General features: G+C 47.2%; 1 protein-coding gene across 1 annotated transcript in view; it reads left to right on the top strand.

The window, feature by feature from the left end:
- The window catches only part of MYLK (myosin light chain kinase), an 807913-nt gene that overhangs the window by 116105 nt on the left and 674411 nt on the right, over nucleotides 1-17397 (top strand). The window contains exon 3 of the mRNA XM_088460742.1: nucleotides 10458-10609. Coding sequence (XP_088316868.1) covers nucleotides 10458-10609 — 152 coding nt within the window. The remainder of the gene's footprint in view (nucleotides 1-10457; nucleotides 10610-17397) is intronic.

The following is a 17397-nucleotide window of genomic DNA, read 5'->3' as shown; positions in this document are numbered from 1 at the left end:
TAAATTAAAATGAAAGTTGACTGTACGAAAAGCTTCCATTTGCCAAACATTGTCCAAAAGATGTTTTGACTGAGAATACGTTAATAAAGGGGATTTTCACATCCTGTATTTGTTCTGTGTTTTTCAGCTGTGCATTTATACAATCAGAGACCCTCTCCCATATGAGATGCTGTTTGAACTTGGTCATTATTCAGAAAACAGCTTTGTGTCAGTTGAAATGGTAAACAACATAAACCTTTCCTGATAAATAAATGTGGTTGAAATGCACAGCAAATGGCTAGAAAGATTAGCAGTTTACAGATCTGCTCAGCTATATTGTTGCCAGTGGCGCAGCAAATCGCTCCACCCATAGTGTGAGATGCGTAATGTAGCAGGGAATCGCATGGTGTGATGCATGCGCATGTTTTGTGCGGCGCTATCAGTCACAATGTAACTAGCCGCATCTGTATTTAGCTGACTGCTGATATGTAGATGTCAAACAATAAGTAATCTGAAAAGTTGCCTTTTTATCAGGAATGAACATTTGCTTTTAGCATGTAGAACACATTTAAATGAAGAGTCTAGAAAGAGTACAATACATCACTGATATTCATCAAAATTTTATCTGAAAATGTGTTTTTTAATGTAAGATTTCCCTATAAATTAATGTGATAATTACCCATCAGAGCAATAACATTACTAATTTAATGAAGACTTGTTGTTATGGGACATAATGATAATGACACAGATTCTGGTTCATAGTAAATGTTCCATTAATAGAAATGTTTGTTAATTTGTATAAGAGATGAGGGCTAATGGCATGATGGGCCTTACCGACCCAAAAGCCCGGTCGAGCAGGCCACACCCCTGACCCGCAGCAGACCACTTTCGGGGTTACTATGACACTTTTTTGTTGGCACAATGAATGCGCACGGAGGGATGCTGGAGCCGATTTACAGTAGGGATGGACATCGGAAGCCTGTCATCAAATGGTGGGATGGGCTTCTACAATCGATTGTAACTAACAATTGCATTAAAAGCATTAGTTTGTAATGCCATTGTGATGATTTGCGCATGCAGTTTCCCAGATTAGCGCATGCACAATACCCCCACAGCTTGGCCAGAGTTGGCGGAGTCGGGCGGACTGGTGCTTGTCACTCACTGGGACTTAATGGCGGAGCAGGACAGGTTGGACGAGTTGGACTAGGCGGAGTCAGATGGACTGTTGTCTGTCACTCACTGACACTCCAGGCAGATCAAGACAGGTTGGACGGATTGGAGTGGGCGGAGTCAGTTAGACTGGTGCCTGTCACTCATTGGGATTGGAGGCGGAGCATTACAGGTTGGACAGAGTGAACAAAAACAACACAGAAACCATGGCGCCTGCTAGTGCCTCCACCAGAGTGACGAATAGAATGACTACTGTGCTGCTGACTGAGGGAATGGGATTGAAATACCGGTGACTGATCAAATCCCAACTGCGGAAGCCCGACAGGAGGAGATCCCGATTTGGGCTGGTAAGTATCCTAACCCTCCCCTCTCCGTTGGTGGTACCTAACCGTAAAACTCCCAGGGTGGTGCCTAACCCTAAGTCCCCCTGGGGGTGCCTAAACCTAACTCCCCCCCAACCATCCCGCACCCTAAACCTAACCCTCCTGGGAGGGGTGCCTAACCCTAACCTCCCCCTAGTGGCGCCTAACCCCCCTTCCCCTAGCTTAACCCTCCCTGGGGGGTGCCTAATCCTAAGTCCCCCTGGGGGTGCCTAAATCTAACCCTCCCCTTCCCATGGCTAACTGCTAAGACGCCCCAGACTTACCTTGTTCGGGACGACGTCCTTCTGCATTCCGGTGTCTGAATTAAGATAGGCGTTGATTTTTTTGACGCCTGCCTTAAGTCCCATCTCGGGCATTAGCTGGCATCCTGGCCGCCGTTCTAATAACTACATCCCTGACCTGAGTGTGACATTGTGTGAAGCTGTGGGTGGTAACCCACAGCTATGGTAGCGACCAAGAGGCCGCAACTAAAAAAAACAGCGCCCACCCTGAATCAAAGCGAGCGCTCGCTTTTTGCGAGTGCCTCTGAATCAGGGCCACAGTTCACACACACACTGCTTCGTTCGTGCACGACAGAGAGAAAGACACTCTGGACAGCCAATCAGCAGCAGCACATAGGGGGTCATTCAGACCCGCTCGCGAGCGGCAGGACGCTCGCAAGCGGGTCGATGTTCCCCACTGCGCATGCGCACGACGGAGGGAGCTCCGTCGTGCGCATGCGCGAGACCCGGCGAGCGACGGGCTCACAATCGCTCCGGGTCTCGCACCAAAGGGGGCGTGCTGTCGATGTTGATTGACAGCACGCCCCCTTTGGTGGGCGTGCCGGGGGCATGCCTGCCAGACGGAGGCGTTCCCATGGGAACGCCTACCGTCTCAAGCCGGCCCCACTGACATCAGTAGTGATGTCAGTGGGAGTGATTTTGGCTCTGATAGAGCCAAAATCACTCCAGGGCTTGCGGCAGCGGGACCCTACCGCAGGGTCTCTGTCGCAAGCCCGATGGTCAAGACCATCGCGACCATCATCATGGACGCTCGCTATAGCTGTGGGTGGTAACCCACAGCTATGCGAGCGTCCATGAGGACGCTCCAAAAAAAGGTAGGAGGGCCCTGATTCAGAGCAAGCGCTCTGGTCAGAGCGTTCAGCTCTGAATTAGGCCCATAGAACAGCCCTGCCTCCAGCTCACTGCCACTGGTGCTATTCAGTCAATCACTGGCTGCAGGGCTTGGCTGGCAGCATGTGTGTTGCTGGGGGCGGTGGCTGACAAGACACTCTGGTCAGCCATTCAGCAGCTGTTGGTAATTGAGTAGTGAGTACCCGCCCCGCCCGCACAGAAGCTGCACACAGCCGACTACTCTCTTAAACAGCCCATGGGTGTAAATACCTTTGTAAGGCCCATAGTTATATTTTGAGGGGGTTCCCTTTCAAGGTGCACACACTTTCCCTTTAGCCAGCATAGAATAAAGGAAGCAGCAATTCCCCTGTACCAACATCCACTTGTCACTGCTTCCATGTGACAAAATGCCTTACAGTGTTATGGGGCATAAACATTAGTACAAAATAAGAAATACATTTTGTACAAAGGGATATGAGATTTTAAATTTCGTGGCAGTGTGTATGGCATATGGGCCCCCCTGCCACAGTGAGCTCTCTGTCAGCCTGCGCTGCTGCAGACTGTAACATTCACTACTGTGTGGGGTGGGTGCTCACCTCTCCATAGTCCAGACTCCAGACTAGTTTGCTTCACATTCTTATCAGCAGAGTGCAGCTGCTTTCAGAGCCAGACAGCTGCTACTGTAGCTGTGACTGTGTAACTCTTTGTGCAGCATAGCTGTCTGCAGGGAGCAGGATAATCCTGCACCCTCTGCATCTACGATAGCCGGCCAGGCAGTAAGCAGAGAATGTTGTCTGGACGCTCTAGTGCCAGAGCTGGGTCAGAGAAGCTCTGGCTGGGGGGCCCCCTGAGAAAGGGGGGCCCGGGGGTTACTCGCCCCCTGTGCCCCCCCTTAATCCGACTCTGGATTGGACAGATATCTGACAGAAAATTGTATAGTGGATGCCCAGCTTTAGCCTCTATCAAATTACATAACATAAGGATGATTTTAGAAGTTTATTAGTGTACTATATGTTTTAAGAAGCCACTTTACTTAAAAAATTTAAACCACTGTTAACATCAGTTCCAGAGCCAATGTTTAGGACTAAACAATGTTTTGTGACCAATGCTAACAACATCACTACTACCAATGTCTTCTTTCGATGTCCCACCCCTATCTCCAAGTCCTGAGCACCTTGTGAAAGAGTGTCTGAGTGACTGACTGCTGCTGCTGCAGGGGCGAGAGCTGTGCTCTGATTGGGTCCCTGAGACAGTGAGCTTGCAATGTGCCCTGTTGCCTAGCAGCAGGCTAGATACGGGAGGGAGTCAGGGACTGAGCAGGGTCACGTCTGAGGCAGACAGACTGAGAGAGAGCCTCCAACGAACCCATGAAGATGCCCTGAAGCAGACACAGCAGCCAGGAAGAAGCTAGGGGAGGCATTGCTATCAAGGGATTAAAAAAACAAGCAACCTTCAGAACACCATCAAGTGATTACTATTCGATGGTGGCAAACATTGGAATGCCACCATCAAATGATAAAAACACTACCAATGGTACAAAAACATTGATGGTAAGTAACCATCAGATTCCGATGTCCCTTCCTACCCAGGTACAGAGAGCTAAAGTCAGGAAGGAGCCAGGGGAGGCACAGCTCTCAGGATTGAAATACATCGGAACACCATCTAATTATTACCATTTGATGGTGGCAAACATTGATGGTCTGTAAATATATACCATCGATGTCCATCCCTGGGAAACTGTAGTTATACTTGGCAGAGTCCAGAGTGGCAGCTGTTATAGACACCTTGGCTCAGCCTAGTATATTCTCCTGGTCTCTTACATAGTTTCAGAACTTATACAATAACCACCTCAGAACTCCTCTCTGGCATAAATCTGTCCACTTGCAACTGGACTGTTTGTGGAATCAATGTATATACATTGTATTTGGCAGCATACCTCAGCAACTAAATATCAAAACTGGTTTCCTGTTTACTAACCGTTAGTGAGCTCTATAGTTGTAGATACCATGAGAGAAGGCTATTTAGGCCTATGGGCTTCTTATCGCATAAATCCCAGTGTCCCCCGCGGCTCGCTCATGTGCAGTGGGACTCCCGGGTCATAAACCCAGAAGTCCTCATATCGCAATGGACAACTCTTATCGGATGAGCTGTCCTTTGCATAAATAATAAACAACACTATGCATGTGGTAAGTGGCGGGATATATTGTATTCAAAATGCAATACTCAATACATCCCGCCCTATATGGGAGATCCACCATAAGAGGAGATGCTTTTGCACGATCACGTTCACTATTAAATTATTAACTTTATAATTCCTGGGAAGAAAACCCACTTTAAACCTGTCTAAATGGCACAATTTTTCTAGTACTTAATAAACAAACAAGGCGGTCATCATTGTAGCATACTTGCCTACTCTACCGGAATGGCCGAGAGGCTCCCGAAAATCTGGTGGAGCTCCCAGCCACCAAAAAGAGTAAGAAAGTCTCCCAGAACCGCCCCCCCCCCCGTTCCCCCCTGATGATGCCCGCTACTTCCTCCCCCCTCCCGTGGCCACCCATTTACTGTGCCAAAGTGGGCTGTCCATGGGGGCCGAAGACGTGATTCGCACTATAATATCAGCACTGTAAAGCAGGAGGCGAGGCCATGGTGACATGGTCAAGCCACCATGCCCCCCGCACCGCCCACCTATGGCCATGCCACGCCCCCCCTGCTCTGACGATGGAGCCGAACGGGCAGCCAGAAAGTCGGTAAGTATGCATTGTAATGTTTAAGAATGAAAAAGGTTTTTTTTATTATATTTTTTACTGAAGATTATTTTAGTTATCTTTTTGTAAAACATCATTAGGCAACATCTAGCTGTGCGACTGTAATTTAAAACTAATAGTTCCTGCATTTCCTGCTGAGTTCTACTATTTAATGTTCTGTGGGTATTGTGGGTCCACTTTAACCTACAGAATCCCTCAGTTTTTCACTGCTCATCATCTGGAGCCTGGAATGTGTGTAGGAGGCTGCAGATCTATACTTGTACCATAAACTGTATTTTAGTAATGTAAACACACTTCAGAAAACCTTTGATCTTATAAATTTTTATAACATTTCAACGCAATTCTAGTTTTTCTTGATTTTGTTGACAAATAAAATGTGCATCTTGAAATAACTCTGTTCCTGCTTAAAATTACAGTGGCTCCGCTACCTTTTCACCTCCTTACATTACATAGATATAATGATATTTTGTAGCCTGGCAGGATTTTGCTGCACACGTCCACACATCAATTTCTTCTCAAATATCTTTTTTTTTTTCTTGAGGGAAATGAAAAATATTTTGAAATGTTACCAGGGCTCCAATCCTGGCTAAATACACAGAAATGTGCATCCAGGGATCAGTCTTTTCAGTCTTACGGTGTATATTTAATGGGTTGTTCATGGCACTTATATGCATCTGCAGAAGAGATTCAACCCTTCGTCAGCCTGGAGATCAGCCTGGGTTCTCTCACGTTGTCTAAGAGAAGGTGCAATTTTTTATCGCCCAACAAATGCAGAGTCACTCCTGTGCACTCCAGGAATCTATATTGTAATGAGGGCAAAATCTGAGTGTAGCCATTAGGCCCAGAAGTAATCAACAGAAATTATATTTCATGAACTTTGTATGTACAGTATAAAGCAACTGTATTATATTGCCCTATGTGTTTTTATTGTGTATAATGGTCCTGTATCAAAATGGATGCCTGGTACTATGCCCTGTAATTGACCTGGGTCCCTAGTGCAGAGGGGCTGATGGGTAGAATGAGATTTATGACCACTGAGCTCTTTGAAGCTGGACAGGCTAGAAAAGGTTGGCAGATAACCGTTTATGTCCAGATACACAATATTTGTGATATGTTGATTTAGTTGAATCCTATCTCCTGTGCAGACAGCTATGGACACTTCAAATAGCTCTGCAAAAATGTGAAAAACTGCCATGTGCCATTCCGCTAATAGAATGTGTGTGAGTCAGAATTCATTAACATTAGGCACTGAGAGAGCTAACCAGAAGGTGGGGGCTAAAGTGACCCCTCCATAGCATAAAGAGGAGTAGCAGACATGTTGAGGTGTCCCATCAATTTCTAAGTACAGGTTGAGTCTCCCATATCCAAAATGCTTGGGACCAGGGGATATTTTGGATATAGGAATATTTCGTATTTTGGAATATTTGCATTTTATATTGAAAAATCTTGGGAATGGGACCCAAATATACACACAGAATGCATTTGTGTTTTTATATACACCTTAAACACATAGCCTGCAGGTCATTTTATACAATATTTTTTATAGTTTTGTGAATCAATAAAAGTTTGTGTACAAACATGAAATTCAATGTACCTTATATACTCGAGTATAAGCTGAGTTTTTCAGCACATTTTTTTGTGCTGAAAAAGCACCCCCTCGGCTTATACTCGAGTCATGCGGGCCGCGGTGCAGACTGTGTCTCTGTGACACAGCTGCACCGCGTGTGTAGCGCTGACCGGACAGAGTTCGGTCAGCAGTACACACTGACAAACACACAGCCGCCGGAGCCGGCAGCTGTGTGTTTGTTGTAATCAGCATCTTCCGGCTCCCGCAGTGGGTAATGGGAGAGACGTCATGACGACGTCTCTCCCATAATGCAAAGCGGCTGGAGGAGCTGATAGCAGCGTCGGGACCAGGAGCGGGGTTTCAGGTAAGTGTTTTGTTTTTATTTTTATTAGGACTACTGGGAGCACTACCAGGGGGGATTACTTGTGGGGGCACTACCAGGGGGGGATTACTTGTGGGGGCACTACCAGGGGGGGATTACTTGTGGGGGCACTACCAGGGGGGGATTACTTGTGGGGGCACTACCAGGGGGGGATTACTTGTGGGGGCACTACCAGGGGGGGATTACTTGTGGGGGCACTACCAGGGGGGGATTACTTGTGGGGGCACTACCAGGGGGGGATTACTTGTGGGGGCACTACCAGGGGGGGATTACTTGTGGGGGCACTACCAGGGGGGGATTACTTGTGGGGGCACTACCAGGGGGGGATTACTTGTGGGGGCACTACCAGGGGGGGATTACTTGTGGGGGCACTATCGGGGGGGATTACTTCTGGGGGCACTATCGGGGGGGATTACTTCTGGGGGCACTACCAGGGGGGATTACTACTGGGGGCACTACCATCTGCTGCATTTCCCACCCTAGGCTTATACTCTAGTCAATACGTTTTCCCAGTTTTTTGGGGTAAAATTAGGTACCTCTGCTTATATTCGGGTCGACTTATACTCTAGTATATACGGAATGTTTCATATACACCTTATGCACACAGCCTGAAGGTTATTTTATACTGTATTTTAAGAATTTTGTGCTTTAAACAAAGTTTGTGTACATTGAACCATCAGAAAGTAAAGATTTCACTTTCTCAGTCATGCTAAAAATATTCCGTATTTCAGAATATTTGGATATGGGAGACTCAACCTGTAATCTACTTCATGCCAGTTCATACTTTAACATTTTTGTGTGTTGTTCTGATTTATTCCTTTTTATTTCTGAAACTATTCTGCCAATTGTATGTCATTTTAGTAATATTGTTTGTAATAATATACATTGGAAATCCTTTTTTTTAAAATTAAATCTCCTTTAATTTAGCCTGGTGTTTGCTGTTCTTACACGGACTCATAGCCAAGGGATTTGTAAGGTACACGCTACATATAAATGTGTGATATCATTGGTAATTATTAACGGTGTGAAAGTAGAACCTAAGGGCTACATATTCCAATCCCTTGGTGGTGTCAGTTAAAGCTGTGTGACTAACCGTGAGTGCCAACGTAACCATTAATTGTGGTCCGTGGTTTCAGATTGAATGATCTGGGAACCGGCTGAATCATGACACTGAGGGCCTGATTCAGAGCCGGACGCTCTGACAGAGCGCTCGCTCTGAATCAGTGCCCTCCCTCTCTTTTTTTAGAGCGGCCTCCTGGCCGCTCGCATAGCTGTGGGTCACCACCCACAGCTATAGCGAGCGGCCAAAAAGATGGTCGCAATGGTCAAGACCATTGCGACCATCGGGCTTGCGACGAGACCCCTGTGGTAGGGTCTCGTCTGCCGCAAGCCCTGGAGTGCTTTTGGCTCTATCAGAGCCAAAAGCACTCCCACTGACATCACTTGTGATGTCAGTGGAGCCGGGCCCAGACGGTAGGCGTTCCCATGGGAACGCCTCCGTCTGGGCAGCAACGCCCCCGGCATGCCCACCAAAGGGGGCGTGCTGTCGCTGTTGAGTGACAGCACGCCCCCTTTGTAGCGAGACCCATAGCGACGGCTTGCCCGTCGCTATGCGGGTCTCGCGCATGCGCACGACGGAGCCGGCTCCCTCGTGCGAATGCGCACTTGGCCAACATCGATCCGCTTGCGAGCGCTCAGCGCTCGTGAGCGGGTCTGAATCAGGCCCTGACCACACTGTATTATATCACGAGCTATTATAGTCTGATCTTCAGTGCTTGTAAAATGCAGCAGATTGTACATATCAGTGAAAGGATATGAATTTTAAAGCAGACATGACCAGTAAACAGAGCCATTGTTTCAGAAAATGATCTTAGCTCTGTATATGATTGGGGTTCCCAAAATGTCAACTTACTTATAATGAGAGTGCACATTCTCTGCTGTACTGGGTGATTTCATATTTTGCAGCAGAGGCACCCCCAGAAGCGGTTTTGAGCTCTGTTTGTACTGGGGGTACTCCATACCCTGCAGTATGGCTATCCTCCAAAATCCATCCCTGAGTTCTCACTATACTGGAGAAATACTTTTCCCATCGGAGTGAAGCTATCCAGGAGTCTGACAATACAGGGGGTACTCCATACACTGCTGTGGATACACCTATAGAAACCATCCTGGAGCTCTGATTATACTGCAGGTACTGCATCCCCACCCAAGGCAGTGGTGGTAAAAGGAACCTGTCTGCTACACAAAATGATTCATGTGAGCCTCATCGCTCCTTGATGTCTGTAGTTCCTACTGAAGTGATAGGATATATGCTCACGAATGTTGGTTAACAAAATGGCTGTCTCCATTGTCCATAGGTGCAAGTAATATTACTACACCTACTGTACAGATGTATCCTTATACATCTATGATGCACTGAAAAGTCCCTTGGCTGCGCCAGGTTCCTTGAGGCACTGCTAGATGCATTTTTAGTGAAAAAAGACGCCAGGCACTAAGTCGCAATGCCATGCGACTAAGACTTTAATGTGATGGTTACACTTTTGTACGGTCTTCAGATTTCTCTACCTCTCTCCGCACACCTTGGTGTACTTCTAGCTTTTGAAGGTGTTTTAAAAACTAGATGTTCGGTTCACAACAAGGATTGCGCTGGGGATACTCTATACCTGCTAAATCAATTTTCTCTGCACATCCAGTTTATAATGTGTTGAGTGACAGGTGAAATTAGTAGGTTTTCTATAGTAAACTGTGTTATAGGATCATTTCTATCAACTAGTCTACATATCTAATGATAGCCAATGTCTAACATATCACTCCGCATTATTATTAGTTCCTTATTGATAAATTCATATATTGGGAAATAATCAGCAATTATAACAACATCTTTGTTACAATATTTTCTGTAATCACAATATTAATAGACATTTTGATGTTTGAATTATGTCTGTTCTCAGTAACTGATTACATTTCTGGCCACTAAATAGTAAACTATTTTACTTTAATATTTGTGTATCAGATGTCTAGCATCCAGGTTTCTGGAGCAGGGTTTTGAATAATTTGTGAACATTAATAATCTCCATTTTCTTCTTTTCTGGCAGACAGTAATGGCAGATGTCAAACTTGTATCTAAGGTTTCTGTGACCATGGACCATTCTGGTATGACATCCATACTCCCACGAGCAGCACCAGCATTCACACTGCCACCCAGGAATAGCCGCATCTCTGTGGGCAGCACAGTCAGGATCGATGGCAAGGTACCCACTCTATTTCGTGACTTGAACAATAACTGTTACATGTGACTGGATGACATTCTACTCATGCAGAGAATAAATGCACAGTTAAGGTGGTATTTAGATTAGGGATCTGCGCCATACTTGCCAACTCTCCCTCATTGTCAGGGGGAAATAGTAGCAATCTCCCTGAAGAGTCTAGCAATCTCCCTCATTTCATCCTTACATCCATTATGAAGCTGTTATATTAAAAAAGAGATATATACATTCAAATGGGATCATTAGTGTCATTTCCTTGCATTGGTTATTATAAGGCACAATGATCCCTATGAATTTCTGAGAAGTATTAGTGTGTTTTATCAACAAACAGATCTTACTAACTGCTTTTGGGCTGGTTTACATTTGGATGTAAGTCAGGTTTAGGACACTCCTCTCAGATTTATCAGTACACGCCCACTGTAACACGCGCTCATAGGTGCTGCTTTCACAATCTCCCTGAAATGCTTTTTTAAAAGTAGGCAAGTATAATCTGCGCTGACCCCCGAGGTTTGGTTTTGGATCTGGATTTGGTTTTGCAAAACAGCCCTTCGGTGTTTTGGGTTTGGATCTGTATTTTCTTTAAAAATTTATAAAAAAAACAGCTAAAATTTCATAATTTGGGCCTTTTTTGTTCCTACAGTATTATTAACCTCCATAACATTAATTTCCATTCATTTCCAGTCAATTTTGACCACTTCACAGCTCACAATATTGTTCACCAACATAGGCCAAAGGCTGGCTGGCTAAACTAAGCAACCAACAGAGCAGCGGCACAGACACACGGCTCTGTTTACAAATGTTTTGTATATTAGCAATAACCAATCAAACTAACTTGTAAGCAAGGCCGGATTATAGGGGGGGAGATGGCCGGTCGTCCCGGGGCCCCCACACAGCAATAGCAGATGCACCAGAGTAGACACCATGTTATTAAGCCCCACCCGCCTTGCGGAAAAATGCCACGATTTGTTGGTTGGAGGTGGGCCAATATGATACGTTTCCATTAAAATTGTGTGATTTGGCTCCACCCTTTTCTGATTGACCCGTGTGTCGCGCCATTTTGCTGCGAGTACGGCGGAGCTTAATAACATGGTGCCTTCCTGCTGGGTCCCGTCCCCATCCCATCTACAACATGCAGTGCAGATGCTGCAAGGTAAGTACGTGTGTATGTATGTATGTATGTATGTGTGACACATGCATGTGTGGTGTATATATGTATTTTTCTGTGTGAACATATGTGTGTGTGTGTAAGTATATAAATATATGCATGTGTTGTGTGTGCTTGTATGTATGTGTGTGTATATATACGGAATCTGCACACCTGCCCAAGTACACGCACAGCGCTCGCAAGCGGGTCAATGGTCCCCCACTGCGCATGCGCACTCCGGAGGCGGCTCCGGCGTGCGCATGCGCGAGCACCGGACCAAGAGAGAAATTCTCTTGCTCCGGGACTCAATGCAAAATGGGCGGCTGTCGATGTTGATCGACAGCTCGCCCTGTTTTGTAGGTGGGGCAGGGGGGTGGCTACACAAACTGAGGCGTTCCCGAAGGAACCCCTGCCGTTTGTGGGTGGCCCTACTGACATCACTCGTGATGTCAGTAGGTGGACTTCCTGCTCTATTAGAGCAGGAAGTCCACTGGGGCTTGCGGCCACGCGACCCCTACCACAAGGGTCTCGTCGCAAGCCCGATGGTCTTGACCATCGCGACCATCACCTGGCCGCTCGCATAAGCTGTGGGTGGTCACCCACAGCTATGCGAGCGGCCAGAAGGCCGTCTTTAAAATAAAAAAGGGACGCCCTGATTCAGAGCGAGCGCTCTCAAAGAGCGTCCGGCTCTGAATCAGGCCCACTGGACAAATCTGAAACTGTTCTTAAAAATGTATTTGATAAAACCTTCCATATTTTATTTCAGCTGTGATTCTTAAAGAAAATAGACCTTTTTATAGTCTGTCTTCTTCAAACAGTAAAATGTCCTAATTATTATTGTCAGAAAACAATGCATAAAAAATGTCAACACTGTATATGTTTTTAGAAGGGACTTTTTGTGGTCTCAATTTTTAGTAATTAGCGTAAGAAATGGCAGAAATAGATTAATAACTGTCACTTTAGCTCAGTGGCGTAACTACGGTATTGGGAGCCCAGGGCAAGATGAAAAATGGAGCCCCCCCAATACGCACACACCAAAAAGTGGGCGTGATCACATGCCGCAAAGGGGCATGGCCAATGAAAAATGGGGCGTGTCAACATGACCCCCTCCCCCCTTCTCATCACTCTGGGAACATTCCATTTCATATGCACCTTAATGCCCCCAGTAGTAGTGCCCCTCTTGCATGCCCAATGTAGTGGTGCTCCTTATACAGTGCCCCCAGTATTGCTCTTTATGCAGTGCCCCTTATACAGCCCCCCTATGCAGTGTACCCAGTAGTGGTACATCTTATGCAGGCCCCCAGTAGTGCCCCTTATACAGTATCCCCAGTAGTGGACCCTCTTATGCAGGCCCCCAGTGGTGCCCCTTATACAGTACCCCCAGTAGTGGTCCCTCTTATGCAGGCCCCCAGTAGTGCCCCTTATACAGTACCCCCAGTATGCAGTGTCCTCAGTAGTGGTCCATCTTATGCAGGCCACCTGTAGTGATCCCCCCTATGCAGTGCCCCTTATACAGTGCCCCCAGTACTGGTCCACCCTACTCGGTCATGATGTCTCTCCCATCACCCACTGCAGGAGCCGGAAGGTGGAGTTCATGAGTGCACACCTTGCACTCGTTACTTCAATACTTGCTCTCTGGAGTCCCACAGCACCAGTGCACAAATTGCTTGGAAAATTGCCTCTGCTCAATTTCCCCGGAGATGTATGCATGCGCAGTAGATTCTGGCACAGTGTCAGAATCTACTAGTGCTCACTAATTTGCTGGATGCTAAAGAGGAGAGGGTCCCGATGGAGACTGTACAAATATGCCCCTGTTTCCTCATGTCCACTCTAGAATAGCCCTGTGGGTTCCAAACCCCAGACACAGAATAAATACACAATGGGTTTCAAACTCAATATTTTTATTGTAAGCAGCACCTATGAGGAAACAAAAACTCATTTCATAGAGGAAGATTGAGTGAAAAAATTACTTATACCAACCTTGATCATCCTAGTGTCCTGTAATAAACTGTGCCTTTCACTAGGAGTAAGTACTTGGGTAGTTTACCTTATTGAAATAATTTACCTCACTAGGCACCCATTTGTTATACCCAGGTGTAGTATGAGATGATGACAGCTGCTAAACTGTTTTACCTGGTGAACTGGATTCTCATACCTGGTCCAGGTTCTTTCCACTTTTCAGAGAGGTAAGGATGATCAGTCCAGACAAAGGGTCATTCAAACAGTCTGCTCTGCAGAGAGCTGATTTATTAATTAGAGGTAACTGCAGTTTTGTAAATTTGAGAACTGGCTGCTAAACCCAAGCTGCTTACCAAAATATTCGGTTAACAATAATCTGGTTCATATCACACTCTGCAATATAATATGCAAATACAGTAATACATTAAATTCAAATACGGTAGGGCAATTAACTTCAGATATGTATTCACTTCTCTGTCAATACTGTAAACATTCAATAATTAATTACTTTGCATGCTCTATAGAAAACAGTTACGATCATGAACAATACTTCACAGTGTCATATAAAATCAAGTGCAAAATAACGTTTCCCTATAAACACTACGATCTCAAAAGATTGGCAATAAACTACCGTATTGCTCGTTAGTGCGCCCAGGAATAGTGTCCCTAATCTTCACTGATAAGCATGTTTTGTTACTTTTTATATTTATTGTCTTTCCAAACAGTAGGGGTACTGTTATATAAAACAGAATAGGCTGCAGGTGGAAAGGGCGCCAACACACTTCCGTCTTTTTATTATCACTGATCAGCACGTTGGAGCTCATTATAAGAATACCCGGGTGTTAAATTGTACTTGAAATGGTTACAGTCTTTGCAGAAAATTCACTTCCTATAAGATCAGTCCCTATACTTGTGCAGTCTTTCACTTGACCTGTATTACAATCCAGGGCCGCAACTAGGGAGCGGGGCTAAAGGTGCACTTACACCGGGCGCCGGATTTCAGTGGGTGCTGAAGGGCTGACGCAGACCCCACGGTGGCTTAGGGGCACGGAGGCTTGTGCGGTCATGGCTTGGGGGCTGCAGATCCCATGCGGACTAGCCGTCCTCATGGAATCTGCTGAAAACGGCCCTCCAAAAATGGCCGCCGCCTAGGAGGAGACAGATGCTAGAGGTCATACCAGACCTCTAGTGTCTGTTAGGCCAATGCATAGCACATAGTGTTCCTGGAAGTGCCGGAAGAAGATACAGAAAGTTGCATCTTCTCCCGTAAAACCCCTGGCAACGAGTGTGAAACCCCTGGCGTTGAGCATGAAACCCCTGGAAACAAGCATGAAACCCCTGACAATGGGCATGAAACCCAGAGCATGAGACTCCTGGCAATGAGCATGAAACGCCTGACAACAAGCATGAAACCCCTGGAAAGGAGCATGAAATCCCTAGCAACGAGCATAAAACTCAGAGCATGAGACTCCTGGCAATGAGCACGAAACCCAGAGCATGAACCCCTGGTAACGAGCATTAAACCCAGAGCATGAGACCCCTGGCAACAAGCATGAAACCCCTGACAACAAGCAGATAATTTAAAAGTAATTAGAAGCCTTACTGTGGGGCATAAAATGGTGTCGGGCAAATATGTAAGTGGCACTTTGGTAATAGGCATTACAGTGTGTGACATAATATGTAATGGGCATTATGGTGTGTGGAATAATGTAAGTCACTATACCAGGGACGTCTGACTAATGCACTGCCTTATGAAGGAGCAAGGACAAAATACAGGTACGGGAAGGGAGGGGGCGCAAAATTACTGCCTTTCCCCAGGTGACAGATATCGGCCCTATACAATGCAATGGGTACCTGTCCAGATGCCTAACTTGACTATGAGCATGTAGCACGTGACCTGCACAGCCCCTCCTCTCTTTGGTGCTGTAGTAAGTTCAGTAAAACTGAGCACTTTTTCAAGCTCTCTTGACTTGACATAGAGGGGGGTCTCCTCACAGCCACTGTTACCCCGATCAGCTGCTGATCCCCATAGGGATGGGAATCATTTGATGTTTCATCGGAAACATCGATCAAATGGTTTCGATGTTCAACCCTGCAATGTTTAGGATCCAATGTTTCATCACCATCAGGGCCAGTTCCACCATTACGCATGGTGCGCCACCATGCAGGTCGCGGGCAGACTGTGTCTCTGTGACACAAATGCACCACGCATGTAGCACTGACCAGACAGAGGGCCTGATTCAGACCCGCTTGCGAGCGCTCAGGTCGATGTTGGCCAAGTGCGCATGCGCACGAGGGAGCCGGCTCCGTTGTGCGCTTGCGCGAGACCCGCATAGCTACAGGCAAGCCGTCGCTATGGATCTCGCTACAAAGGGGGCGTGCTGTCGCTGTTGAGTGACAGCAGGCCCCCTTTGGTGGGCGTGCCGGGGGTGTTGCTGCCCAGACGGAGGCGTTCCCATGGGAACCCCTACCGTCTGGGGCCGGCCCCACTGACATCACAAATGATGTCAGTGGGAGTGCTTTTGGCTCTGATAGAGCCAAAAGCTCTCCAGGGCTTGCGGCAGACGAGACCCTACCACAAGGGTCTCGTCGCAAGCCCGATGGTCGCAATGGTCTTGACCATCGCGACCATCATTTTGGCCGCTCGCTATAGCTGTGGGTTGTCACCCACAGCTATGCGAGCGGCCAGGAGGCCGCTCTAAAAAAAGAGAGGGAGGGCACTGATTCAGAGCGAGCGCTCTGAAAGAGCGTCCGGCTCTGAATCAGGCCCAGAGTTCGGTCAGCCCTACACAGTGACAAACACACAGCCGCCGGCAGCTGTGTGTTTGTTTTGATTAGCAGCCAATGAGAGTCTGTCAGACTCTTATTAGCTACTGCACCCACCGCCGGAGCCAGGCTGGAGCTTTCCGGCTCCCGCAGTGGGTAATAGGAGAGACGTCATGACCGAGGAGTGGATGGCGGGGCTGGAGCGAGAGCGGGGATTCAGGTAAGTGTTTGTTTTTATTTTTATTACATGTGTGTCTACGGGGGGGGGGGGGGACTGCATAGGGGGGGACCTCCACTGGGGGCACAACAAGGGGGGGGGAGAACTACAAAGGGGGGACTACTACAAGGGGGTGGTTGCTACTTGGGCACTGCATAGGGGGGTCTACCACTGGGGGCACTGCATTGAGGGACCACTTCTGGGGGCACTATATAAAGGGCAATATTGGGGGTACTGCATAGGGGGGGCTACAACTGGGGCCACTGTTTAAAGGGCACTGCATAAGGGGTACCACTATTTGGGGCACTGCATGGGGGGGACTAATACTGGGGGCACTATATAAGGGGCACTACATAGGGGGTACCACTACTGGGAGCACTGCATTGGGGGGATTACTGTTGGGGGCACTATATAAAGGGCTTACTACTAGGGGTACAAGGGCACTGCACAGGGGGGACCACTACGCGGGGCACTATATAAGGGGCACTACATAGGGGGTACCACTACTGGGGGCACTGCATAGGGGGGGGGGACTACTGGGGGCACTATATAAGGGGCTTACTACTGGAGGCACAAGGGGCACTGCACAGGGGGGACCACTAATGGGGGCACTATATAAGGGGCACTGCATAGGGGGTACCACTACTGGGGGCACTGCATAGGGGGGGGACTACTGGGGGCACTATA

The sequence above is a fragment of the Taudactylus pleione genome, unplaced genomic scaffold, assembly GCF_031769625.1.
Source record: "Taudactylus pleione unplaced genomic scaffold, aTauple2 ptg000977l, whole genome shotgun sequence".
NCBI classification, from domain to species: Eukaryota; Metazoa; Chordata; class Amphibia; order Anura; family Myobatrachidae; genus Taudactylus; species Taudactylus pleione.
The sequence above is the reverse complement of the archived record's forward strand: the minus strand, read 5'-3'. Positions and strand labels throughout refer to the sequence as shown.